This window comes from Dama dama, chromosome 13, assembly GCF_033118175.1.
Source record: "Dama dama isolate Ldn47 chromosome 13, ASM3311817v1, whole genome shotgun sequence".
Classification (NCBI taxonomy): domain Eukaryota; kingdom Metazoa; phylum Chordata; class Mammalia; order Artiodactyla; family Cervidae; genus Dama; species Dama dama.
The window spans coordinates 38,877,528-38,905,501 of record NC_083693.1 but is presented as its reverse complement, the minus strand read 5'-3'; the positions used below and the strand labels follow the sequence as shown (position 1 = coordinate 38,905,501).

Sequence of the window (27,974 nt, the reverse complement as noted above, 5' to 3'; positions counted from 1 at the left end):
TACTTTGCATAACTTCTGATAAACAGTCTATACTTTCTTATCTTTGTTCCTTTCCACATGGTATATCTTGTTTCTCTGACCTCTTTTAAGATTTTTTCCTTTATCACTGGTTTTCAGCAGTTGGATCATGCTGTGTCTTGGCATGGTTTTCTTTGTGATTATCCTGTTGGGATGCACTGGGAGTCTTGAATTGATGGATTTATAGTTTTAATCAAATTTAGAAATTTCTCAGACTTTTTTCAATTAAAAATGTTTCCTGGGACTCCAATTACATATATGTTAGGTTTCTTAGTTTTCTCCCCCATGTTAATTTATCCCAGTTTTTTTCTCTTTCTCAACTTCGCTTTGAAACTTGTGTTTAATGAAGCCTTTCAGGGCAGGTTTACATAGCCTTTCCTCTAAGGCTAATTTAGCCCCATAACTAACACTTGTCGCTTCTGAAGTCTGTATTTCATACCTCCTAAGGGCCCTTCACTCTGGCTGATGGAAACATGAATATCTCTGGCCCCATACAAGCTCTTGTCTGTCTTCTAGCCCCAGCCATTGGTCTTTCTCCAGCATCTGTTCTTCTTCCAGTTTCATGAAGTTTCACCTATGCCTGTGCGGATTGGTATTCCACCAAAGACTCAAGAAGACACCTAAAAGATTCACCGAACTCTTTCTCTTCCAGTTCTCTCCTGTCTGGTTTTCAATCTCACAAATTCTAGGCACCCTAGCTTTCCTGAACTGTGACCTCGACACCTCAGCTCATGAGATAACTGAGTTCTGATATCCTCTACCCCTTCCTCTCTGCTTCTCTCTTCCATAGTTACACAGTCCTCTGCTCCGCTCAGCCAGGCCCCAGCTTGTCTGGCTTTCCTTTAATGGAAGTCATTCCCTGCCCCCTGTTTGTTCCACCTCTGATGCTCCAAAGTTCTCATGATGGGAAACCAGGCATTAAGGGTGGCAGATGTCCTGCTGAGTCAAAGGTCAGAGTTGGGGACCAACAACCTTTGCCACAAGGCGCCTGCCAGGCTGGGTAACACCTGGGGATGGAGCTCTTCTTAAGAAGTGGCTTTTATTTTTAATGAAACCCCACTTATTTTCTCTGTCAACACAGATCTGGAAAAACCTCCCACATCTGAAGGCAGTAGTGATATATGGAGAACCTCCTCCGACACAGATGCCCAGCGTGTACACGGTATGGGTAGAGTGACCTGGGGGGAAGGTGGGGCCTGTGTGAGCCCACCCAGCTCACCTGGACTGCCCCCACTCCCCCACCTGGTGCAGATGGAGGAGTTCATGGAGCTGGGGAATGAGGTGCCTGAGGAGGCCCTGGACACCATCATCAATGCCCAGAAGCCTAACCAGTGCTGCGCACTGGTCTACACGTCAGGCACTACTGGGAAGCCCAAGGGTGTGATGCTGAGTCAGGACAATGTAGGACGGAGACCCAGATGCGTGGGGGTGGGCAGAGGGGGGGCCTGGGCAGTGAGTGGCCTTTCCCCAGCAGCCCTCGAGGGGACTCCTTCAGCCCCTCCATACAGGGATCTGAGATAAGCACGACAGCTCTTAAGTCTGTGGTCCAGATTGAGCCCAGCAAAGTGGAGGGGGATGGAAGGGTAAGGCCTGGCCCAGAGGGGTTCCTGCAGAGATACCCAGGAAGATGTTCAAAGAACACTCCAAAGAAGTACCCCAAGCTCCTAGGGTGGCCGCAGCTGTGGGCACTTCCAGAGCTAACTTGAAGACACCGCCTGAGGCCCATCTGCCCATCCTCCAGATCACATGGACGGCACGGTATGGCAGCCAGGCCGGTGACATCCAACCTGCGGAAATCCAGCAAGAGGTGGTGGTAAGCTACCTGCCTCTCAGCCACATTGCCGCCCAGATCTATGACCTGTGGACAGGCATCCAGTGGGGGGCCCAGGTCTGCTTTGCCGAGCCCGATGCTCTGAAGGTCAGTCTGCCTCTCTGCCTATAGGTGTGCCCATGTGTGTGCTTGTGTCTGTGGGCCCTGTGCAAGCATTTGTGAGCCTGCCGGTCCCCTGTGTGTTCACAGCCTAACTCAGATGACCACACAGGAAGAGAACTTAGTGATATTATGTACAGGGAAGTTGAGTCAGAGTGGTTCTGTGGGTCCGCAGCACTGTCAAGGACAGGACACCCTCAGTGTAAGATCACAGGATGGTCACAGACAGCCACAGCCCTGCGCTGCATCACGGTCTCCTACACTACACCTGTGCTTGGGCTCCTTTTTTCCGTGAGGAGAATGTCCCCAGAAGCCCCCTAGCAGACTTCTTCCTCCCCCCACATTGGCCCAAATCATGTCCCACATCCATTCCTCAACTAGTCACTGCTAGTGTGTGTGCGTATTAAGTCACTTTAGTCATGTACAACTCTTTGTGACCCTATGGACTGTAAGTGACCAGGATCCTCTGTCAATGGGATTCTCCAGGCAATAACACTGGAGTGGGTTGCCATGCCCTCCTCCAGGGGATCTTCCCAACTCAGGGACTGAACCTGCGTCTCTTCTGTCTTCTGCTTTAGCAGGTGGACTCTCTACCACTAGCACCACCTGGGAAGCCCAGTCACTGCTTAGGGGAATGAGATGACCATGTCTGAGTTAGACTGATAGAAAAGTCACTGCCACCAGGACTGGCCACCCGAGTACCTGAGCAACAGCAGGGTTCTGTTAACAAAGAGGAGCGGGGAAGGGATGGCTGTTGAGTCCTAGCCAATAGTATGTGACGTGAGTTGCATGGTGTGCACCTGTGCTACTGCCTGTGTGCAGGCGGCCTGCCCGGGTGTACGCTGACTCTGGGGACAGGCCTCCTGGCTCCCAGCTGGCTCTCTGCCACATGCCTGTCTCTCGCTGGCGGTGAACAGGGGAGTCTGGTGAACACGCTGCGGGAGGTGGAGCCCACGTCCCACATGGGGGTGCCTCGGGTGTGGGAGAAGATCATGGAGCGGATCCAGGAGGTGGCGGCTCAGTCTGGCTTCATCCGGCGCAAGATGCTGCTCTGGGCCATGTCGGTGACCTTGGAGCAGAACCTCACCTGCCCGAGCAGGTACAGGGGGCCAGGGAAGAAGAGGCCAGGGGAGGCAGCAGGGCTGGCTCATAACCCCGGGACACAACCTAGGATCTGAGAGGCCGGGCTTGTCTAGACCCCTTTACAGAGGCCCTATCAGTGGCTGGGCTTGAGCCCCTGTTCTCCCAGATCTCACAGGAGACAATAACCCCATCTTTGGGTTCTGACTGCAAGGACTGACTTGCTCCCTCTGGAGTAGCATTCACCTCCCTGGGAGCAGGTTCTGGCAGTCTCCTGAGGGGACTCCTGACTTCAGGAGGTGGCTCAAGTAGAGGCCACAGTGATGGGGGCTTTTCTAGCCTTCCCAACATCCCAATCTTCCGCCCACAGCCTTTTGACTGCTTTTAAATTCTCACCCAGTGCTGTAGGAGGGTCAACAGCATAAATCTGATCTGTTCCAATTTAGAAATGTTTTCTACCACTAGTGTGTCTGTGAAACTGTATCGTGTCACATGTGATGTGTACATGTGTCTGTACCACTTCATTTGCATGGATGTGAAAAGTAAATATGTGTAAACGACTCATTCAAGGGTTTCAAATGAGATCAGACACATGTGTACACGTGTCCATGCATACATACTTCAAGTGTCTGCATGTGCATATTATTGTGTGTGCACTTTTGTGCATCTGTGTTGTCATATACAACTGAATCTGTTTTTCTGACTTCCTGGCTCAAGATGTATTTGCACAAAACTACATGTATACATCTATGTATGCATTCATGTTCATAGGAAGGGCCAATATTGAAAATATTTAGTGATGGATTCAGCATCACCACTAATCAATCAGAGTAGATAACTGAAATTGCCATTCAGGGTACCCACTGACCACCCCCTCCCTTTTAATGCATGTGTGTGCATGTGTTGTCTTCTGTGAGCCATTCTCCCTCTCCCACCAGCGATCTGAAGCCCTTCACAACCCGACTGGCAGATTACCTGGTGCTAGCCAAGGTCCGCCAGGCGCTAGGCTTTGCCAAGTGTCAGAAGAACTTCTACGGGGCAGCCCCCATGACTGCGGAGACACAGCACTTCTTCCTGGGCCTCAACATCCGCTTATATGCGGGCTACGGCCTCAGTGAGACCTCAGGCCCCCACTTCATGTCCAGCCCCTATAACTACCGGCTCTACAGGTGTGTCCCAGGTTTTAACACATATGCTGACCTGAACATCTTTGCTGATACCTGTCGGTGCCTATCTGCTGATTAGGACCCTGGGCCCAGACCACTGGACCTTGGATCCCTGAGTGCCAACAGCTCTATCTTGGGCCAAGTCCATTTGCTAGGCCTGAGTCTTGTGGGGGTGTCCCTGTGACAGTGTCACATGGGTCTGTGGATGTAAACAGTCTTGCAGCCCAGAGGCTCCCTGAGCAGTGTTCTGAGGGTGGAACATCCCTTTGTTCCCTCCCTCTGGTAGCATGGGGTGTGTTAGAGGGTGTCCCAGAATTGTTGATGGTCCAGGCTCCAGCTGTGATGGGAGCTGGGTGGGGGGACTGGGCCAGTCCTCTGGTGAACTGGGAAGGCAGTCAGCTCTTGGGAGTGAGTTGAAGGATTCTCTGTTGTGCTTAAATATCTCCCCTCCCTGCCTGCCCATCACAGCACTTGAAGTTATCCCATTAAGATTTTGTCCCTTCATTCATTCATTCATTCACCTGAAAACCTTTAACTGGCCCTACCTCTTAGCTATGAGGACCCTATTAAAATACAAAAATCCCGGGAGGGGACATTCTAGCTGTCGATGAACACTGAGGGGTTGGGAGCCACAGGGCTCCCTGTAGGGGTTGATCCAGGGCTTGGAGGAAACTGCTCCCTCTGACCAAGCCTCCTGGCCCCTCAACACCCAGCTCCGGCAAGGTGGTGCCAGGCTGCCGGGTGAAGCTGGTGAATGAAGATGCAGAGGGCATCGGGGAGATCTGCCTGTGGGGCCGCACCATCTTCATGGGCTACCTGAACATGGAGGACAAGACGTGTGAGGCCATTGACCCTGAGGGCTGGCTGCACACGGGCGACACGGGCCGCCTGGATGCCGATGGCTTCCTCTACATCACGGGGCGTCTCAAAGGTGAGTGCTGCCAGCTGGGTTTGAGGCTGCGGTGGGACGTGGGAGCAATTATACTGCCACCACTGTTTATACCCACTATAAGTATTGAGCTCTTAGTTAATGCCACATGCCTTGCCATTGATGAACACTTGGAGAAGCTGGGGACCCCAGGGCTCCCTGGGGGGTTGATTCAGGGCTTGGAGGAACCTGCTCCCTCTGACCATGCCTCCCAGCCCCTCCACCCCCAGCTCCAGCAAGGTGGTGGGTGCCAGGCTGCCGCAGAGCTGAGAGGTAGGGCCAGTTAAAGGTTTTTAGGTGTATGAATGAATGGCCAATGAAAGACAATGAATGAATGACATTGTTTTACTTACTATTGTCTCCCGTGGGAAAGATACTGCTATTACTCCAACCTAACTAATGAGGACAACCAGAGAGGTTAAGTAATTTGCTCAAGGTCACATAGCTAATAAATGACAAACCTGGAATTCAAACTCCTTCTGTAAACAAGGCAAGTCTTTCCAGAAAATTGGAGGGCATAATTTTGGTAGGGGGAGAGGAGGGGAGGGCATGCTGCTTGACTTGCAGAATCTTAGTTCCCCCACCAGGGATTGAACCTGGGCCCCAACAGTGAAAGCACTGAATCCTAACTACTGAGACATGAGGGATAATATTTTGTATTTCTATATGCAAACATGGATATGATGCAGAGTAGAAAACAAATTGGACATAAAATTTAAAATAAAGCATGAAACTTCAAATTTCCCTTGAGCAACTTGGCTCCCCCAGGGAAGAAAGTTGGGGACACCTCCAAGGAAGAGGTGCTTTATATATGTTGCCCAATGCCCACAGCATCCCTGTGGGAACCCCACATCTCAATTTCCCAGGGGAAACTGAAGCTCGGTGAGTGGGTGAATACCTTTCTGGAAATCATGCAGGCAGGTGTGTGATCAAACCTGGGTCCTTCTGGCCATAGAGGGTCAGCTCTCCAGGCAGAGTCTCGGTGTACTTGTCCTGAGCCCCTGGACTAAAGCCTATGCTGGGGGCCTTGCCTTGCCTCCTCAGAGTTAATCATCACGGCTGGTGGGGAGAACGTGCCCCCTGTGCCCATTGAGGAGGCCGTGAAGACGGAGCTGCCAATCATCAGCAATGCCATGCTGATTGGAGACCAGAGGAAGTTCCTGTCCATGCTGCTCACCTTGAAGGTGTGTCTGGGGGGTGGGGGAAAGAGCAGCCAGTGGGTGGTCTGTGAGTCTGGCCCTGGACAGAGGCAATGTTTGGCCAAGACAGTGTGGATGTCACAACCATATTCTGGAATAAGTAGTGGGTTCTGCCCATACTACGGGGCAGCCGTGGCATACAGGAATCCCTTCTGCCCCGTGTTAGAGTTAGTAATAGTAATGTGCTATCTTGGTGATCCTGGGTTTTCTAGTACAGTCCAGTGTACAAAGTGCTGTAGACACCTCCCAGTCTGGTGTCTGGTATCTGATTCTGGGGTAGTAGATGGGCCCAGAGTTGTGGCCCCTGTTTTAAAAGATGATCTCATTGGCTGAGGTCATCTAAATCTCAGTCCTCCCTTCCTTCCACCTGCTCTAAGGGGCTCAAGCAGTCTGAGTAGCATGTCCTATTCATTCTAGAACCAGCTCTCTGAAACAGCTCACAGTGCTCCACATCCGTGATGGTCAGCAGTGAGACCTCCTCCAAGGCCTGGGCATGTGACCTGTGCAGTGAGGCTTGGTTCTGATCTGTCTCTGGCTTTTCAGTGCACTCTGGACCCTGACACCTTTGAGCCCACGGATAATCTGACGGAACAAGCCGTGGAGTTCTGCCAGAGGGTGGGCAGCAAAGCCACCATGGTATCTGAGGTTGTGGAGAAGAAGGATGAGGCCGTGTATCAGGCCATCGAAGAAGGGATCCAGAGAGTCAACATGAATGCAGCTGCACGACCCTACCACATCCAGAAGTGGGCCATTCTTGAGAGGGACTTCTCCATCTCAGGTGGAGAGCTGGGTAGGTGTTTTCTCTACACAATTGCAGGGGCTGTGCAGGTGGGCAGAGGCCACGGCAGAGCCTGGGAGGTGCCCACTAGGAAGCAGCCTTGGCAAACCAAAGGTCCCTGATGGCACTTCAGGTGACACCTGCCTCCTTCCTGTGGGAGGACCTTGACTGCTAAGTGCTTGGGCTTGTGTTTGGGTAGAGCCTGGTCAATGTACATGTGCTGGAACTCATTCATTTGAACACATGACATTTAACTTTGCTTTGACTAAGGAATCGTTTTCCTCTGAAAGCACAATGGGACCACCAGGCAGACACCAAGGCCCTGTTAGAGTTTGGGCTAGAGTTTCACCTGGCTTCAGGGAGTGAGAACACCATAATCTTTTGCAAAGGCAGCTCATGCAACAGGTAAAGGGATGAAACCCTTCTGGACCAATGGTCCACAGAATCAGAAAAGACCTCTGGTGTGGCCTCAGCTGGATGGATGAAGTTGCTCTTGGCTGTGGCATCTTGGGGTGTTCATGACACAGGGCGAGGTGGAAATGGCTTTTTCAATGAGACTCCTTCCAACCCATCAAGGCTGAACCCAGAGGCAACTATCTACAGTAATACTGAGCTGCTATCAGAGACCCTGAGCTTATCTGACTGTCTGGTGCTAACAAATTGAATGTAACGTCAATCAGACAGATGTCCTCTCTAAGCAGTTTCTATAAATGGCTTTGATCTTAAAGTCTCCAGTTACACAGCCAAGTGTGAGTTAGCACAAAATGGAATTTAAGCTACTCAAAGCAGAGCCCTTTTAGCCTTGCCTTAGAGAAGAGAACCAAGGCCAAGAAAAGTGATACTTGGAAGACCTCTCGTAAAGACCATGGCAGAGGCCCTCCCTGGGCCAGGGCTTTCCCCTGCCCCCATCACAAGCAATCAAATCATAATGTCCAACATCGTATTAGTGATCACTGAAATGCAGAGATGATCTGCCTGTTAGTCATGTCATGTAAACTACCCAACTTCCTCTGTATTCTACTGGCCACTTAGACCAACTCTGGTACAGTGTGGGACGGAGCCACACAAGGGGTATGACTGCCAGGTTCAGGGATCACCATGGGCCATTTTGGAGGCTGGCTACTTGTTGATCTGGCTTAATTCCAGAGTTATGGAACTTAGTGAGTCTAGAGCTTTACCACATAACCTTCACAGACATCTCAGAGCCCAGGCCTCACTCATCTCTTCCAATTTCTCTTAGGTCCCACAATGAAACTGAAACGGCTCGTAGTCCTGGAGAAATACAAAGATGTCATCGATTCTTTTTACCAAGAGCAAAAAGAGTAAGCAGGGGTCATCCCTCCCTGGTTTATCCTTAAGATGGCAGGCTGAGCGTCTTCCTGACCCCCAGGTCCTCTTCAGTCTGGGCACACGGACTTCTGGCAAGTCTCTTAGGTTCTCCAGGTTAGGTACAGTCCTGGTATCTGCCAGGTCTTACACCAACAATAGTTGACAATCCCGAGAAGCTTCATGTGTCAACAGTTTTAAGTACTGCTTTTTGTTCAGGCGACAATGAGATTAGCTCTCCTTCCAGAACTAAAGGGCTGACAGTTTCGGACCTTAGCTTCAGGTAGATTTAACAGGCTGCTAGCTCACTTCACCGGCCAGCTGGAGGCAGACTGGGTGCCGAGGGGAGGGCGGAGAGGGAAGACGGCTTGGATGAAATGTGCAGCCAGGAAAGTGCTCAGTTGTGACTCCCCTAACGGCCTGGCTTACTGTGGACTGTCATTGGATGCTGCCGCTCCCATCATCCCGTTACCAGGCATTCCATCAATGCACACGCCCGCTGACTCCGATGCTTAATAAAAGTGCTGCTGCCTATTTGATTGTATTTAATGTGTAACTTGAAATTAAACTTTTTAACAGAATTGTCAACAAGCACCTGATTTTGTCAACTGAGCAACAGATGAGTCCAGAGTGGTGGGTATTTAGCCCACAGGACAATGTGCAATAGGTATACGAGTGAACTTTAGTGCCCTGAAATAAGCAAAGGTGAGGGAGGGGGTCAAGGGGAATGTTCTTGTGAAAGCAGTTAACTGGTGCTAGTCTGTCACCACCATGCCCCTTCCGCCCACTCTGAATATTTCAAGCAGCCATCCTTAGTAGCAAGCTGAGCCAAGATGAAACAAGGCATCTAAATGGGTAGAGGAAAGCATACAGCTCAATTAGTTTGGGAATTCTTTATTTGTGTAAACCGAAGGGTCACTGATAATTAGCACAATTCAATAAAACAGAAGCAGCAGCAATTTAAACAAAGTAAAATACACATAAGATTATTTGTCTGGTTACGAGCTTCAAAAAAGGACCCAGACAGGAGTATTGGTTGTGGTTAAAAAACCCCCTTGTGACAATGCAAAGCCACAGGTTAGAGATGTTACACAAGGGCCAAGGAGGACATGAATTGCCTTTGGTGTTGGACCGAAGGGTTCATGAAAATAGTGACTCAGTGTCTGAAGATTAAAGACAAATCACGCTAAAGGTGAGGAACACAGGAAGGATGGGGAGGTACCTGAAGGTACCTGAGCCAAGCCCCAGGATGGCACAATTTTGTGAATCAATTCAGGCTGAGTTTACAGCTCCTCTTTCCCTGGTGGTGCTGAGGCAGAGGGCAGTGATTTGGTGCTTTGGAGAAGGAGAAGCCACTGAAATGTAAAATTAATAGCCAGTACTCCAGGTTCCTAAATTGCAGTCAAAATTTATATGGTGAGGCCTGTTAGCCATATCAGTGGGAGTGTGGTCCACTTCCGGACAGCGACAGACAGGCTGCAGAAGAGGGACTGCTCCCAGGTCCAAGTCAGGGTCCCCCAAGGGACCAAGGGACAGGGGATGGAGGGCTGTGTTATGTACCATGCTTGATATACGTCCAGTGAAAAGGAAGGACCACCCCTTCACTTCATTAAAAGCTCTTACCAAGAACAGTAAATCTCAAGATAACTAAAATAACTGAACACACAATCCACCTGTGTCTTTGTACCTGATATATTACCCGTATCCTATGAACAAAAATTACATCTCTCATTATATATTTCTCCCATCCGAAGTCTTTATTCATACTCAGTAATTCATGTAAAGTACAAATTAGTCTTTACTTTCCATATTGCTAAGAAATATACCATATTCACTGTTTTTGATGTAAACTTTCCCAGGAAATTTCTCTTGTGCCCATTCAGTTTTATAAGAATATCCTCTCGTGCTATTATGCCAACATTCTGCTTTATCTCCATTATATTTTTCGTAAACCAAGAATATCAGTGTTTTTCTTTAAAAAGTTAGATGTTTTCTCTTAGTATTTCTGTATCATGATATTTACAGTGAAAGAAAAACTATTTTAACTGAAGCATAAAATGGTTAACAACAGCAAATGATAACAGTTCACTTGAGAGTTTACAAAAAATGTATAGCAGATAGACGTTTAATAAATAAAACAAGCACTTGGAAGAAGTCCTTTGAAAGCAGGTCTAGGGACATTACCTGCATCCTCTGCAAAGTTTTGTTAAGAAAAAGGCCAGGTCTAAAAATGTACTCTGTCAAGAAACAAGCAACAAATGCATAAATGCATACATAATAAGAAGTATTCTAACACAGGCTGATGTGGCGTCCGCTAGGAGTGACTGATGCAGATAAGCGTCCGCTAGGAGTGACTGATGCAGATACCATCTGTAGAAGCCTTAATCTAAATCTTTTACTCGCCGACAGATTTCTTCTGTGAAGTCTGAGCATTTTGAATTGCCTCCCAAATCTTTGGTTAAGCTCTGAGAAAAAGAAAAGGCAAAGACAGAAAACGTACCCACATGTTAAACCAAAGCAAAAAATGTTTTTATTTAAAGTCCTCAGTGAGACACTGGCTGAGTGAGTTACCTGGCTACTTGTTCATTTAGTTCCTCATTTCAAAGTGAGACCGGCTCCACCACCATCCACCTACCCCAGGCAGACTTGGAAAAGCTAATTGGATAGTGCACGCAGAAACACAGCGAGAATGAGAACAAGTCTCTTGGGACTTCATTGGTGGTCCAGTGGTGAAGAATCTGCCTTCCAGTGCAGGGGACATGGGCTCAATCTCTGATCAGGGAACTAAGATCCCAGGAGTTGGAGAGCAACTAAGCCCACACACAACAAGAGAACCCACTAGCATGCCTCAACAAAGACCCAGCACAGCCAAAATTAAAAAACAAAACAAAACAAGATGCTCTCACCCCAAAGGGAAGGAGGGAGGCTTTCCAAAATTTTTCCCTTGATCTGTACAATAGATTTTAAGGAAGCATTTGATCATGGATATATCATTGACAGCAAATCTAAACAAGAGGTTGCATAAATCTCTTGGGGAATTTAAGTTTGTTTTTTTTTTTTAAAACACATTTTGACCTATTTTTGGAGGCTGAGAAACCAATACTAGGAAAGTATTTAAATGACTAACTATTCAATTCCTCTCTTTAGGAGAGAATTCCTCCCATTTCCCCTGTTTTCTACCAGCTTATGCTCTTTACTCCCAAACAGGACTCAATATATTTAATTCTCTTGTTTCATCACATCCTATGCAATTTAAAGAGCCTACTGTGTAATTTAGGCATCTCTCTGCTGGGTTATATGAGTAGCTTCTCTAATACAGCGTCAGAAAAAAATATATATATAATCACATGCCCTTCAATATGACTATATCAGGCTGTTAAAAACAAGCTTGGGTTTCTTATATTTTGGCCACAGAAATTTGAAAGTACAGAATTAAAAAAAAAATAAGCAGCAAACCTTGAAGACAAACCTCTGCTAAGTGAAGTAAGGCAGTCAGAACAGTACAAGTGTGTGATTCCGCTTACATGAGGTACCTAGAGCAGTCAGATTTACAGAGACAGAAAGTAGAATGGTGCTTGCCAGGGGCTGAGGCCAACGGCAGAAAATAGGGAAATCATTGTTTAATGGGGACAGTTTTGGTTCAGGAAAATGAAAAAGTCTGGAGATGGATGGTGGTGAAGGTCACACAACAATGTGAAAATACTGGCTATTTAATATCCAGTAGACTGTGTACCTCAAAAATTATTAAAGTGGTCAATTGTGTATTATGTGTACTTTATCCTTTTTTAAAATGATAACTTTTTTTTTTTTTTAATGAAGAGATCTCAGGCTAAGGATCAGTTTTCCAGGCCCAGCCTTGTAAAGCCATGATCTTCTCCATTCTCCCACTTTCAGAATAATCGATCACAACCCTCCCATGGGCCACAACCACGGATGGAAACAGTGAAGCTTGTTGGGTAAGAGCCAGACTCGGTGTGAACCCCAACTCTGCCAGTTAGGAGCTGTGAGACCTTGGACAAACTTAACTACCCTCTCTGTGCCTCGGTTCCCTCATTTATGTGTTCAGTCACTTCAGTCATGTCTGACTCTCTGATGCCCCATGGACTGTAGCTGGCCAGGCTTCTCTGTCCATGGGATTCTCTAGGCAAGAATACTGGAGTGGGTTGCCATGTCCTCCTCCAGGGGATCTTCCCAACCCAGGGATCAAACCTGCATCTCCTGCATTGGCAGGTGGGTTCTTTACCACTAGCGCCACTTAAGAAGCCCTCATCTCTAAATGGGCTTAATTACAGTATCTGTGTCACAGAGTAGTAGAAATTTGCTGAGATTATATGTGTGTGTGTGTGTGTGTATATATATATATATATACACATATATATACATAAGGAATATAAGATCATGTAAGCATTCAATTAGTATCAGCTATTAATACATCTATAAAACTTCTATATTACTTTTATATCACAGATGCATATAAAGTAACACAGAGCACCACTGTATTACAGACACGTCTACATCTTGCTAGATTTCAAGCTCCTTGAAGTCTAAGACCTTACCTTATTCCTTATTTTATTATATCCTCCATACCTTATAATGTATGCAATAGATGTTTGCTGGAAAGGGGAAAAAACTACTGAGAAAAATTATTGGACTTAGCCAAGATCCCATGGGTAGCAAACAGGATAGGCAGGTCTGCCCTGCTCCAACCCCCACATCACTGTCCTTCCCACTGCACGCTGGTGCCCCTGCCTCGGTGCCTCTCAACCCTCCCCTGATGAAACACATGGGTCCTCCCTTCAGAAGATGCAACATATGCACACCCCCGAGTTCACTCAGGGAGCCTGCATTAGGGATGCCTGCTTGATGTCCAATCCTTTGGCCCCCTTGAGAAGAATCATAATCTGTCCTTCACATACAAAACCCAAGGAGGAAATTAATTTCACCCAGCACAAGTGTGGCAAGATCACTGATACCTTTCCATCCTTAATTGTAGCAAAACATGCCGTCTCAATCTTTGCGGCGTGGTCAAAAAGCCCCATGTGGCGCAGCATCATCACGGCGCTGAGCAGGAGGGCCGTGGGGTTGGCCATGTCCTTGCCCGCGATGTCCGGGGCGGTCCCGTGAACCTGCAGTGGTGGGGGTTGGGGGGCACACAGTCAGAAGGGGGACAGAAGCAAACAGCTCTCCTCCGGGGAAGCTGGGCTCTTAATCAGCTTTCCTCTCTGATGGAAAATAGCTACGGAACAGCTATCCAGACACAGGTTTTAGAAATAAAGCCTCAGAAAAATGAAGAGCTAAAGTAATTTTTTTTAAATGTAAAAAGATGAATGAACAATCTTATCCAGTGAACTTCTGGTAAAATATTTTAACTGAGGAAGGAAACATGATAAATAATAAGGATACGAAAGAAACCAGAGGGAAATAAATGAACAAACTGAGCTTATACAAAAAGCTAAACAAAGCTTCACTTTCTTTTGACAACTGGAAAAACTCAAGCGTTAACAGATACTTATGCAGACAATCTCTCTTGGGTTCTCATGTCACTCTGACTTGAATTCTGCTTCAGGTGTCACCAGGATCCTTACCGACTCGAAGATTGCAACGCCATTGGCTCCAATGTTGCCGCTTGGTGTCACACCGAGACCTCCAATCAATCCCGCACACAGGTCACTGGGGGCAGAAAAACATTTCAAAGAACACTTTGAAAAACAAATCAGCTCACCTAGTGGTCAGACTTCTATCTTTACATACCATTCTCCACTGAGAGAACCTGAGCTCCTTGGAGAAACGGCTGATTTCAGGACTAGTCAGGAACATATAGGATGAGCCTGAAGCATCTTACTATGCCAGAGAGCAAATAAGGGGCTGTGTCAAGAGGGCACAGACACAGCTCAGAGGGACTGACACTGGCCAAGTCTGCGCAATCTAAACACCAATATCAGTGATGATAGTGAGGGACAGAACCCCTGAGTAAAATAGAAGCCAAGAGTCCTAACTGACATAGGTAAGTCCGTAAACAAATAAGAGGGAAAGAAAAGCTTATCCTTACAGTAGAATGCCAACTAATAGATGTAAAAGGAATGGTGGACTTAACAAAAGCACCATTTGGCCACCAGCATTTGTATGTGTGTAGAGACAGAGAAATGAGGAGGAGGAAGGAGGGAGTAACAAAATAAGTCTGATAAAAATGTTAACATTTGGTGAATGTGGTGCTGAGTACACAGGATTTCTTTGTTCTGTTCTTGCAACTTTCCTGAAGGTCTGAAATTATGCCAAAAGTTATTCCCGAAAAAACCTTGTAAAAATGAACACCCTAGCTATACATGATAAAACACTGAAATCAACCAACCAACCAATAAAATATCTGTAAAGTGGGAAGAGGGAACTAATGGTCGGGGAACTACAGTCCAGAGCTAATTTGGCAAATGAACAACGGAATAACCTACCAACATGTAACCACTGATGTCACCACCTGAGGTGTTAGAATTCAACTCATATCTTCTAACAAATGCTACTTTTATAACCCTTGATTAAAATTCTTAAGCTACAATTTATTTTTAGAACATTTATAAATAAACTGTAGGCTAAAATGTGTAGCCAGACTTACCTAAGGATGTCTCCATACAAATTTGGCATAACAAGAACATCAAACTGGGATGGGTCTTGGACCATCTACAAAAAATGCATTTGTGCATTCAGCAATCAAAAACTGCACCACATGTACACACTATACACCACAAAACATAGCAGGTAAGTGTGAATATATACTTACATTCAAACATACTGTATCAAGGTACATCTCATTAAATTTAATATCTTTACAGTTTTCTGCAACTTCCCTGCATTTTTGCAGAAAAAGCCCATCTGACATTCGCCTGTATTTAATCAAATAAAAATTGTTGAAAGCAAAGACTTGCAGAGAGAAAAAGATCAAATCAGAGAAGTAAAGTTCAAGAAATTCAAGTTCCAGAAGCCAAGATGTCTGATTTCATTACAGTAAAAAAATTTGGGGGGGGGAAATCAGTAAAATGCAAATTTAAATGTTTGGGGATACTTCTGGAAGCACAGAAGGGTAAAAAATGTAAAGTAGTTTGATCATAATGAAGAAGACTATATTTTTGTAGTGTTACATAGCAAGAATTAAGAAATATCTATTAATAAGGAAATGTCAAAATTGCCTTAAGAAGGTTAACTTACTCAATTATTTAAATAGTTTTACTATTTTACATGCTCAACACTTTTCTTAGGTTAGGAAACCTGCTTCTTAACACACCGAGTTAGCCTTTACTGCACCAGGGATGAGGAGAATTCAAACTGCTAGAATGATACATCAGATCAGATTAGCACTATGAGCACTATTTTAAGCTCCTGAACAGGTGGCCATTTCAGAAACATTCCTGCTATTCCCCTCCTAACACAGGAATGACTGCCCTTTTTTAGACGTGACTTAGGTAACTGGTCACCTCGTCTGGGGATCCAGTTTCTCTGGCTTCCTTCTCTTCCCCCCCTTAAACTTCGGGGACTTGAATTCCTGCTGCCTCCAAACTTGTTCATCACCCACCCAAGCAAACACATTAAATAGAAGACTCTGACACAGGAGCAATGCCCGACCCTCTGACTGGCTGCAAGGCCGTCTTCCAGAGCTATCAGGAAGCAGTGAGCAAGCTGCAGAGAGGAAAAGCAAGCCCTCCACTGCTTGGCACCCACACAGCTGGAGGCAGCACCGCCCACCGGGACTCACATGATGTTGGCTTTGTGCACGGCCGTGACGTTGCTCCGGTGGTTGTTCCGCGCGTATTCAAAGGCAAACTCCGCAATGCGCTTGCTCGCCGCCTCGGTGATGAGCTTGATACTCTGCACAACTCCATCCACGATCTGAAAGAGAAGAAGTCCTGTCTTGCTGAAAGGGTGTGGCAACCACCTGGCTCTAGACCGCCGGTGTGTGCAGACAACACCATCTGTGCCAGGCCTGCACGGCGCCAGCTGCCAAGGCGAGCCTCATGCATATGGCATGTCGGCAGGGTTAGTCATGTTCACCCCAGGCCGGTGAGCCACATATTATAAGCTCCACTGCACAGATGAGGAAAACCGAGCTGCAGAGATGGTCACCCATGAAGCTAGGATTCAAACTTCAAACAGAGGACAAGTTCCCAAGCCTGTGCCCTGAAGCACCATGCTCCCTCCTCCAGGCATCTGTTTGAGGTGACAAGACAAATACCCACAACTCCTCACTGAGTGAAAGGGAACCGTCCTTGGGAAATGTTTTCACCTGGGAATTTGAATAACAGTCCCAAGGGCCCAGAAAGCAACCTAACTAAAAATGAAAAAGTATCCAAATGAACATACCACATGCTCGATTCCACTGTATTCTCCTTCCGTGTTCTCTCGAATGGTCACAATATTTACATCATGGTAAGGGGTTTTATAGCCTTCAATTGAGACACATGGTCGGACATTTGCATAAAGGTCAAATGTTTTACGCAGCAATAAATTCATAGATGGGTGACCAGCAGCTATTGGTGTTTTTAAAGGGCCTATAATAAAGAAGAATATGCAGATGACAACAAAATACATTCTGGTCTTTTCTTTTTCTTTATAAACATAAGCTCATAATGTTGACACTTGTCCCTCAGCATCGAGTAGGGGAAGGGACCCAGCAGATACCAAAATCCATGGATGCTCAAGTCCCTTATAAAATGACATAGTATTTGCCTATAACCTACACACATCCTCCTTTAAATCATCTCTAGACTACTTATAATACCTAACACAATGTAAACAGCTATGTTAATAGTTGCCAGTGGAAATACTCAAGTTTTTCTTTTTGGAACTTTCTGGAATTCTTAATATTTTCAATATCTGGTTGATTGAATCCATGAATGCACAATGCTTGGATATGGAGGGCCAACTGTATTTGAAATTCTAATTTTCATTTTTTCCACTGTTCCATCAGAGCTGTATTTAGGATCTTTCCTTTGGACATGAAGTAGCTATGTGACACATCTAACACGTATGCTTCATGAAACGAGGGACACTTTTCCCAGCGTCATTTGAAAGGACAGACAGGGGCTCTGTTTCTAAGTCTGATGCCCTCTTCAGCATAAATGAGCCCACCCATAGCTGGTCACTCTCAGCTGGTCACTCTCAGGCCGCGTTGAGCACCCCCTCCCAGTGTCACCTACACACCCTGTAAAATGTGTTCTGCCTCTAACTTGACCCTCTGCTTCCGATTCAAATATGGAAGAAATTTCCTCAATGAAGCTTTCTGGAATATCAACTGCACTGAACACCGACTGACTGAGGACCAAGCACTGTATCAGGTCCCTGACATTAGCTAATCCTATGACACCACCTCCTTAGTGCTTAATTCCAATCTGTCACATGCCAGTAGTTTGAATCATGACCTGGAGCATGTATAAGCTAAAACTAATAAAAATATAAAAATCATACAAAAGATAAACCCAGGTAAAGATAAATACAACACCTGTCACAGAAATCAATAATAATGATCATATCACATCAGCACTACCTTTCAAGCCCATCTTGTTCTTATCCATGGACTCTTTGGCTTCTGGAGGGATCATCCACTTTCCTCCTGGACCTTGAATGGCGGTGACATTTCGCTCCTCCCACTGAATAGGTGCCTAGATGCCACACCACAGAGCACAGTGAACTGGAAAGAACTACATGTGATTCACATTCACACTGCAGCTATAAACAAACTTCTTCAACTTTGGATGCAACTGGTGAAAACACAAACAGTAAAGGTCCAGAAAGTTCCTGGCATGCAAGAAGAGATGTCATTCTCCAGCATGCCCCGAGGGATTCTCCACATTACCCTTGTCCAGTCATCACTCCTAGCTGCCACCTGCCCACTTCTTTTTTTCACAATGACTCTTAGCGTGGCTATAATTAGAATATCGTAAGGAGCAGAGAAATAGGATTCATAGAAGTATCACATAGTACTGATGCATGGATGAAGTTTGAAAACTTTATGCTAAGTGCAAAGAGCCAATCATAAAAATCATGTAATTTTAACACTCTATTTATGTGAAGTGTCCAGAATAGGCAAATCTATAGAGAGAGAAAGTAGATCAGTGGTTGCCTAGGGCTGGTGATGGGAGCGGGTAGGGTGGGAGAGATAAGGGTCATGGGGAATGACTGCTGATGAGTATGGGGTTTCTTTTTGGGTGATGAAAATGTTCTAGCATTAGATTGTGGTAATAATTACACAACTCCATGAATGAAATGAATTGCATACTTTACATGATGAACTGAATAGTATATGAATTAAATCTCAATAAAGCTGTTAAGAAAAAAAAAAAAGACATATTATATAACCTATGAAGGCAAAGGTTTTAAGGTATAAACCAGTGCTATCCTTTCTTTTTAACCACATGTTTCATTATGTACACACAATCTGACAGCCAACGGGGAATGCACTAGGAACAGGAACCAGAGCAAGACTTGGTCCTGGCTCACAAGGAGCTCACAGCTGAGAGTGAGCATAGTTCAGCTCCCTCCGGGAACGCTTTTGCATAAGCATCATTTCCTCTATAGGAGTTTTAATTAGAAATGCATATAGAAAAACAATGTATGTTTAGCATAAATAAATCGAATTCCTTGACTTTTATCCGTTGGTATCAAAATTAACCACTTATTTAATTTTATACATTATTTCACCTAGCAGCTATAAATAGCAATAATAAAGCATCAGGTCAAACAAAATCCAACTTTCCTAAATTCCCATTTTTAAATATCTACCTGCATTGAAGGATAGACTATTTGATAATAATACCTCATATTTGGTATTATGGAAAAAAAATCTTTCAAAATCTCCTATATATCAATAATTTTTTGAAATATCTATTGTTTTCTTTCTTTTTTTTTTTTGGCATGAAGGTAGAAGAAGGTAGAATGAGGGAGACAGGTGACTTGGCAGGACTTAAAGACCTTAAACCAAGGCAGAGTTCAAAAGTTCATAAAAATTACAGTACTACTTGAATTCCTTTATACATAACTGATGCCAACACAGTAGCTTAAACCATCCACAATGATGGCAGCAACAACACTCTTTAAGTCAGAATCTGTGAAGTTTTAATGAGAGACCTCACCAACTTCATATAAACATGAACAATTCATGCTAAGAGTTCATAGACCCCAAATGGCTAAGAAAACTTTTGTACAAATTATTATCAAAAGTATGTAAGCCCACTTACTTTGGCAGCATCAAAAATCTTCATAACTGCAGCAGAAATTTCTGGGCCAATTCCATCTCCTGGAATTAAAGTTACTGTCTTAACCTGAATATAAGAAATCATCAGAGGAGACAGTCAGAATTGATTTTTGAAGGTTTAAAAAAGAACATCGTTCAAAAAGAAATCCAGTTTAGGGGTTCTTAACTCATTAAAAAAAAGGCCTTTAAGAAAACAGACCTACCTCCCAACGGCTCATCAAAGTGGAGGCAAGAATCAAGAGATGCTACAACTCTACTTCCTAGCTGAGTCCAGAGGTTTCAAAAAGAACTTAAGCAATGCTCTCCAGAAAAAACAAAAATAAACTACCAAGTAAACTTCCCAACTGAAATTTCTTTTCAGACAAACTACGAAGAGACCACTTAGTTCAAGTCTGTAAAACCAAGAAGAGTAAAACATTTCAAGTGTTCTCTCACTAAAATTTAGAGGGTTTCCTATGAAGGCAGGCATATTCCTCTCCACCAGGAGCCTAGAAATTTCCATTTCTCATGTAACTCATTCATCTTACAAAACGCTCTCAGACACCTCCAGAATAGCACTGTGGTCTATTTTGGCACACAGAAAATCAGACTTCACATCAAAAGAGGGTCTGTTTTCCGGAGTTCCTTTATAAAACTGGCCCCTAATGACAGCAGTAATCCAAATAAGCCCAGTGAAGTTTATTTGGAACCATTAAGAATATGCTATGTGATCATGCCTGCAATGTCTGAATCACACTTCAAATGACAAAGTGTATCTATAATGTAACATCAATTTAGTGCAAAGGCTTTAAATAGAATAAAGCCAGCATTTCAAACACAGGGGGAAAAAATATATATAAAGGGAAATGATGAGAGGATTTAAGTGAGGACTTCCATGTGGAAACTATATATGTCATTATTTGTGGACTTTCCCCTCCCTAGAAGTTTGGCCCAGACCATGGTCCCTGGCCTTTCTCAGTTCTAGTTGCCTATGCTGGTTTGGCTAGGCTAGACAAAATAATCGAGGATGGAAATAATTTTTTCTAAGAATTAAAAAAAATAAAAACTTTGATTTAAAAAGAAAAAAATCACTGATTCATTTCCCTGGTCTTTTAGCTTCCAGTGATGCTAAGAGGCTTCCCAGGTGATTCAGTGGTAAACAATCTGCCTGCCAATGCAGGAGACTGGGGTTTGATCCCTGGGTTGGGACTATCCCCTGGAGAAGGAAATGTTAACCCACTCCAGTATTCTTGCCTGGAAAAATTCCACGGACAGAGCAGCCTGCAGGGCCACAGTCCATGGGGTCACAAAGAGTCGGACACATGATGTTCCCTAAGCAGGTGGACTAATTATTTCTGAATTTAACTATACGATGGAAGGAATCTTTTTTAAAAATTAGTTTCTCTTCTTATTTCTCTCAAATATAACCACCTTCGCACCAGGATAATATATATTTTAATGGAAAACTTGAAAATTAAGTAATAGCAGAGAGCAATTATCATCTCATTAGCTTTCAGAATGCATCTGAAATGCTAACAAGCCTCTTTCTGCATCTTTTGTAGCAAAAGCAGAGCCAAAAGAACCCCTTTGGCTTCTTCTTCCTGTTCTCCCAACATGTAATACAAAATGTCATCAAGCCACCAGGAAAATCTACTTTACTTCCAGAGTTCAGAAAGTAAATGAAAAAAAAAAAAAAAGTACTATGCTCTTATAAATACCTCATGGGGTAAGATGTTATATGGGAGTATAGGAATTATGAATCCAAATCAGATTCTGTAAAAAGGAGGTAAAATAAAAACATACAGGAAGTCACTGACCCACAGTTTTAGAATGCTCTAAAAATGTGGTATCAGTTTTTAAAGCACAGAACTCTAATGCGGGGAATTCTAAAAGCAGCAGATTTAATGAGAAACAGATGATCTGTTAACAGGAGAGTCTATAAAGACTACATAAGGAAAGTATCAATACATATAAGCCTATAGGGCTTATAGATATTTGAGGCATTCTTAATTGGTGATCAATCTACTGTTTTCAGGGAAGCTTACAAAATAAAAATGCGAAGCAGGTTTTGAAGCTTCTCAACAATTTTCTCTCAACTTGTACTAGTTTGGAGAAAAACTGTCTTATCCAAATGAGATTGTGAAATAAAGTAACAGGCTCAAGGGTAATTTCTATCTATTTTTAAACAAGCCTGCTTCAAGATATTAATGTGACAGGTTTATATAGCCAGCTATAATACAATCTTTTTTAAAATGTACAAGTGACCTAATAGATTTACACATGTTCATCAGTAACTTAAATATATAAGTATGGCCACTTTTCCCCAATTTTAAATAAATGGAGATTAAATGCTATATAATAAATGTGTTAGAGCACTTTTCTTGAGAAACTTCTAAAAGGGAAAAAATAAAAGACATAATTATACTCACACCACCAGCAAAACCTCTGGTCACCTGTTTTTGGTTGTGGAATGCCCCCAGCAGCCGAGAGACCTACATTTAATATCAACAAAGAAACGTCATACACAGAATTAACCACATAGTGTTAAAAGGCAGACACGGCACCGTCTCTGACAGCTGACAATGCTGCAGCTTCACACAGATATATTCAGGAATTTCCGAGGAATATTTTTCTCATGTATTAGCTCAACATAGCAAGTTCTCTTGGATTTGAAAACCAAATATTCAGTTTACCTTTGCTTTGAGAATTTAAGTACTATATATGTACTTTTAAAGTTGATTTTATCAATATAAGTTGTCAAAAGATGTTGAAAATAGAATGAAACTCTACTTTAACTCAAACACTGGATTTTCCTCAGATGATCTGGACAGTTTTACGTCCACATTCTTGACCACTGGATCAATTTGAGGGTCACACACCCTAGGAAAACTATCACTAATTTTAAGAGTCAGCAGGGTCCTTATGAATCCCAGAGCCCAACTCACTCATTATACAGTGCAAACAGTGGGTACAGAGAGTAGGGATTTGTCTAAAACCACAGAGAAACCACAAAGAGACCAGAATCTGGGTCTCCTAACTCCTATTCCAGGGCTCCTCAAGTTATATACTCTGCCTATTCTTCTCCCATGAATATTAAGAAATTATACTTTGTAATAAAAATCTAACAAAGTTTATTCAATACATTCTTGACATGCGTCATACAAAATGAAGATTTTAAATAAATTATCTACTTCTGATAATACAGGTAATGCCACCATTACTGTTAATTACTGGGATGGGAAAAGATGTAAAAAAATAAATAAATGTGACCTACTAACCCCATTTGGAGAAAGAAATGGCCCACTCCAGTATTCTTGCCTAGAGAATCCCATGGACAGAGAAGCCTGGCAGGCTACAGTCCATGGGTTTGCAAGAGTCGGACACGATCTAGTGACTAAACCACCACCAACCCCACTACCCAAAGATATTGCCATTTCCACTTAACACTATGACACACCAGAAATATAAATTCTAAAAGGTTATTTTGAACTTTAATAATTCAGTTCTTGAAAACTGGTACAAAGTCACATCACATTATAATACACAGAATATAATCAAAGAAATTGGCTACATAGACCAAAGGTATTAAAACTAAAATTCATTAAAAGTTTTAAAGGTTAACTTTTTTTCATGCTAGATACATGAGCAAAGATACATTTGTTATATCCTTAGACTTCCTTTTGGGGGACAGTTCTTATAAGTCCTGAACCTTTGGCTGTAATATCAGCATGTAGTAAAGAGACACCAACAGCCAAGGAGCTGAGAATAGGTTGTATCCTCTAACCCAGCAACTGGTTATCTCTCTGGACTGATAACAAAATAAAAGATAGGGCATGACCCAAAAGAATACGCTATGCCAAAACCACTGGCCAAAAACTCAATCCTAGAGCATGGTTCATCTACCAGCAAATGGGCTATTGGAAAGAAGGGAGACCACTTTAAGGCTATGTTATAAAATTTGCATGGGTCCTTCTCCCCGCCCTTCAAAAAGAGACAAAAAACATTCACTCAAAACAGGCCTATGTCTCTGTGGCAAAAGACCCAACCAAACTAACTGATTTAAAATGTAAACTCACAAGGCAAATATTTTCCTGTTTTGTTCACTGTTCTTCTATCTCCAGTACCTAGAAAGTGCCTAGTTCACAGTAAGTGCTCACAATACTTTTGGAAAAACTGAGGCCAGTCTCAAGCATCCCTCTGTCTGATGAGTTCCCACTCCAGCAAACAGCTTCAATACTTGCAATAATTTTCTCTAACAACCAGTCTTTTCTATATTTGTCATCTCTCCTTTGTGACCTTAAAGTAAGGTAGTACTGCATCTAAACCACCCAGAACTTAAAGTAAAATAAGATTTTTTAAAGCACAGACTGTCTTCTACTTTATATTGTACTTATATAATATACATATATAGTTATATGTATAATATACATATATTACATCATTTTATCTTTTATAAAACCTGGGGAGATTGTATTAGTAGCCCTTCTCAGATAAGAAGACCAAGGCCAGGCTCACAGGATATGGACTGAACCTGTGACTTCACCCATGGCACCTCTTTCCTTTTTTACCTTCATCCTCCAACTTAAAAACATATAAATACACTCTTGAAAGTATGACAGGTACTCAATAAAAGCCTACTGATGGGAAACTGCCTCATTATAATTATAGTATTTTAGAGCCAGAAAGGTCTTTAGAAACCCTTTAATTTTCTCTAAATAAAGCTTCTTTAGAAAAAAAAAAACCATATATATATATATAAGCTTATTTATATATATATATATATATATATATATATAAGCTGCAGATCTCTTTTTTTCAAATACAGCCTCAAATGTAACTCTTAATAGAGGACTTATTTTGACTGAAACTCACATCCAGCTCAGCATCCTGGGACATCAACCTCCGAGGCACTGCCTACTCCAGTCCCTAAAGGGAGAAACTGGCCCACAAAGGTCAAATGACTCCCAGAGGTCAAATGACTGCCAAAGGTCACCCTGGGAGTCCATGTCAGAGAACCTCATCGTCTGATTCCACAACCCAACACTTTCTGAATACCTACTGCATAGTTTTTTTCTTAGAGACCACACTAAAGGAAAAACAAATTTACTAGCACTTTACTAGCTGTTTTAGTCTCTCATTCTGAACTCTTACTGTATCGACGAAAGATAATTAGGTGTTAAGTGTAAGCTCAGTGATTGAAGGATTGACTTCCGTTTAGACAATGACACAGAAGTTGCTTTACCTTCAGGAGTGAATGTGAAATAAGTTACCATTACACACAAGTCCAGGTCTGAAGAGGGTAACAAAGCAGAACCCAGTTACTAAATAAAATGCAGCTACTGATGCCCAACTGTCTGCTTGAAGGCTGTAAGATAAGTATATTGACAGGTAGGACAGCTTCAGACTTCTGTGTTGCCTCTGTATGTATTAGGTGCTCTCACATTATTTTATTCAATCCTCAACAACTCTGTGAAGCAAGTATAGATATTTTACAGATGGCTTATTAAGACTCACAAATGTTAAGCAATTTGCTCAGGGTCACATGGCCAGTCAGTGGCATTGCCAAGATTTAAACCTAAGACTCCTCAACTCCGGTGTAGAGCACTTTTCACTAAATCAAACGTCTGCAAACCTCACTTTAAACTCAAAGCAAGGGAGAAACACAGTATCAAACTTTCTAGAGAAAAAATTAAACTACTTATGGTAGGTTTTTAGGGGATGATTCTCTAAGGGCAACAGGAGACCCGAGGGCCCATTTTCCCCTCTGCCTATAATTTGTTGTCTGACCTTGACCACAGACAGAGCAGGCAAAATTGGACTTGGAACTGGGAATCCTGAGACACCTGAGTTCCTCTTCCAGTTCTGACAGGGATTTCCTATGTGACCTTGAGCAATTACGTGTTCAGGCAGTTAGTTCCACCGAGGAACCAAGAACTGCAGATGGTCTGCAACCCTCTCCAGCTCTGGCAGGCATCCCAGCTGTCACGGTGAGATCACAGGACGCTCACCAACATAAGGTAAAGGAAAGGCGTTGCCGGTCTCCCTCTTCCAGTCTCTGGGTGCTCAGGTTCCAAGGTGCAACGTGCCCCGTGTCCTTTGAAGGGGAAATAGCTACAACAGCAGACTGGGAAGCGCTCCAAGGAAGAAAAAAATCTGGCAGGAAAATGACCCTGGGATTCCCTCACCTGAGAAAACCTCTCAAGCCCAACTCACGTGCCGGCGGCTAGGGAGGTTACCCTGCCGGGGCCGGAGTAGAGACCGGGGGAAGGCCCGGGTCGTGCTGAGGCGGACTCTAAGCGCGATCAGCAAGCTGCAGGGCCGCAGCTTCGGAAATAGCCGGGATGGCGGAGCCTGGCCGGCGGCTCCGGTGACCTTCCCGGGCTCCGCGCGAGGCCTGGGCTCCGGCCGGGACAGATGCCGGCGGTGGCACTGGGGTCTCATCGGGAACAAGACCGGCGCTCCCCGCCTTGACCTTGATGCTGTCCCCGCCCCAGGCGCGACCTTCCGGGAGCGGGGCTGCCTACACACCGCCTGCGGGCCACCAAGCCAGGCGCACGGGCGGCCAGGACCGGCTCCCTGACTGCTCCCAGCCAGTCGCGCGCCGTCGCCTCCCCATCGGGGCCCGCGCGCCAGCCCCCGCCCAGCACCCAGTACGCCCGCCAGCCACACGCGGGCCTGCCCGGCGCTCACCTTGGAGATCCACGCGGGCCCTGCCATCGCGTCCACTCCTCTCACCCCGGCGACAGCGGCGGCAGTAGTGCGCAGCCGCGCAGCCAGCGTCCGGAGCCCGCCCCCTCTTGGCCCCGCCCCTGGAAGCCCCGCCCTGTAGGTTTGCGTAGGGGATTTTCCAAGCACCCTCCCGGTCCGGGCCCTGGACACCGGCTGCGCTGGCCAATCGCCGGCCCTGTCTCGCGGCGGCGGGCAGAGCAGCGACCCGGAAGCTGCTGGTGGGGATCTCTGGTGAGAGTCCTTCCTCTCCCGCTTCATTCATAGATTTCAGTGTTTAGGTGGGCTGTTTGTTCCGCATATACTGGATGCCAGTCAATCTTATGGATTTGGAGGATATAGCTTCTCTTACGGAATTTACAACCTCAGGAAGGGGATAGATCATTTACGCGTTTCACAAATGTTTTATTATTTTAACAGGTTTATTGAGGTATAACGTATACCCATAACATATACAATAAAATTCACTCGCTGTAATTTCGCGATAATTTTCAATAAATGTAAGCACTTGCACAACCATCACCACAATTCAGTTTTCCAACCTGTGAAAATGCTCCTTGTGCCTATTTGCTGTCAGCCCCAGCTCCCATCCCAGGTCCCAGCAACTGCTGATCTACTTTCTTCAAAGCTCTAAAAATATTTGTGAGTGCCGCCTAGTTACCAGGTACTGTTCTCAGTGCTGGTTTTACAGTCCAGTAGAAAAGACAGACACCAATCAAGTATGACAGAAATATGTAAATTAAAACTGTGATAAGTATCATGAAGGGAAGGCGCAAGGAGCAATGAGAAGGTAAAATCAGGGGACCTGATTCAAATCTAAGAGAGAGGGCAGAGGAAATAACGCCCATATTCCCCTCCCTTCCTCATCTTCTCAGCAACCAGAGTCCTGAAGCTCTACTGATCAGGGATCCCCTAGTTGGGTGTCAGGGTGATTTAGACCAAGTCTCCCCACACCCCACCCTGAAAAAGGTTCTTTCCAGAGAAGAGCTACCCATCTACCTAGAAAAGTGGTGAATTAGGTTGCACAAGTGATGCCAGTGGCTTTCATGAGGTAATCAAGTGCTGCTAAGTCTGTGGCTTCATGAGGATCCAGGGACTTCATCACTCTCTTCTTGGCCTTTGCTCTCATCAGGCCGTGGCAGTCCCACCCTAAGGTGTTCTCCGAAGTGCCCCTCCACTCCAGCCCCACTGCCATCACTGCCCTCCTTCAGGACTGACCATCTCATATCCAGACCATGGCAGCCGCATCCTACCCTGACAACCTGCCCCTTCCAGTCTTTTCTCCACACAGTCCTCCTTCTCTCACAGCTCTGACCACAGCCCATCCCGGCCCTAACACCTCTTGGCTCTCCCTTTCATCTCTCACCACTGTCTTTTATTCAGCTGCATTTCCTGTCCCTCCTTCCAGCCCCAAAGTCCTGGAGTGCCCGCCAAGTAGGGCTCCTGGCCAGCCCACAAATGCTTCCCATATTTTACCCGCCCTATGCTCATGCCATTCCCTCTGCTTGAATGTCCTTTTGTGCCATTTCCACCTGTTGTGATTCCAGCCACTCATCAAGACTCAGTTCAGATGTTGATTCCTTTGGGAAGTCCCTCAGACTCACAACT

At 44.7% G+C, this 27,974-nt stretch overlaps 2 protein-coding genes across 2 annotated transcripts in view; one reads left to right on the top strand and one right to left on the bottom strand.

The window, feature by feature from the left end:
- Positions 1-8,536, top strand: part of ACSBG1 (acyl-CoA synthetase bubblegum family member 1) — a 99,729-nt gene extending 91,193 nt beyond the window's left edge. Inside the window, 9 exon segments of the mRNA XM_061159103.1 lie at positions 1,100-1,180; positions 1,270-1,419; positions 1,760-1,936; positions 2,866-3,047; positions 3,967-4,197; positions 4,908-5,125; positions 6,167-6,306; positions 6,865-7,111; positions 8,340-8,536. Coding sequence (XP_061015086.1) covers positions 1,100-1,180; positions 1,270-1,419; positions 1,760-1,936; positions 2,866-3,047; positions 3,967-4,197; positions 4,908-5,125; positions 6,167-6,306; positions 6,865-7,111; positions 8,340-8,425 — 1,512 coding nt within the window. The 3' untranslated portion in view covers positions 8,426-8,536.
- A 1,620-nt stretch (positions 8,537-10,156) lies between these two features.
- On the bottom strand, positions 10,157-26,433 carry IDH3A (isocitrate dehydrogenase (NAD(+)) 3 catalytic subunit alpha). Its single transcript, XM_061158900.1, has 11 exons — positions 26,331-26,433; positions 22,070-22,132; positions 19,645-19,728; positions 17,955-18,069; positions 16,772-16,959; positions 16,167-16,300; positions 15,198-15,300; positions 15,033-15,097; positions 14,011-14,095; positions 13,399-13,551; positions 10,157-10,890 (listed from the first exon to the last, which is right to left on the bottom strand). Exons 1-11 carry the CDS (start codon positions 26,355-26,357, stop codon positions 10,807-10,809), a joined length of 1,101 nt encoding a protein of 366 aa, XP_061014883.1. The 5' UTR covers positions 26,358-26,433; the 3' UTR covers positions 10,157-10,806.
- Positions 26,434-27,974: the final 1,541 nt, after the last annotated feature.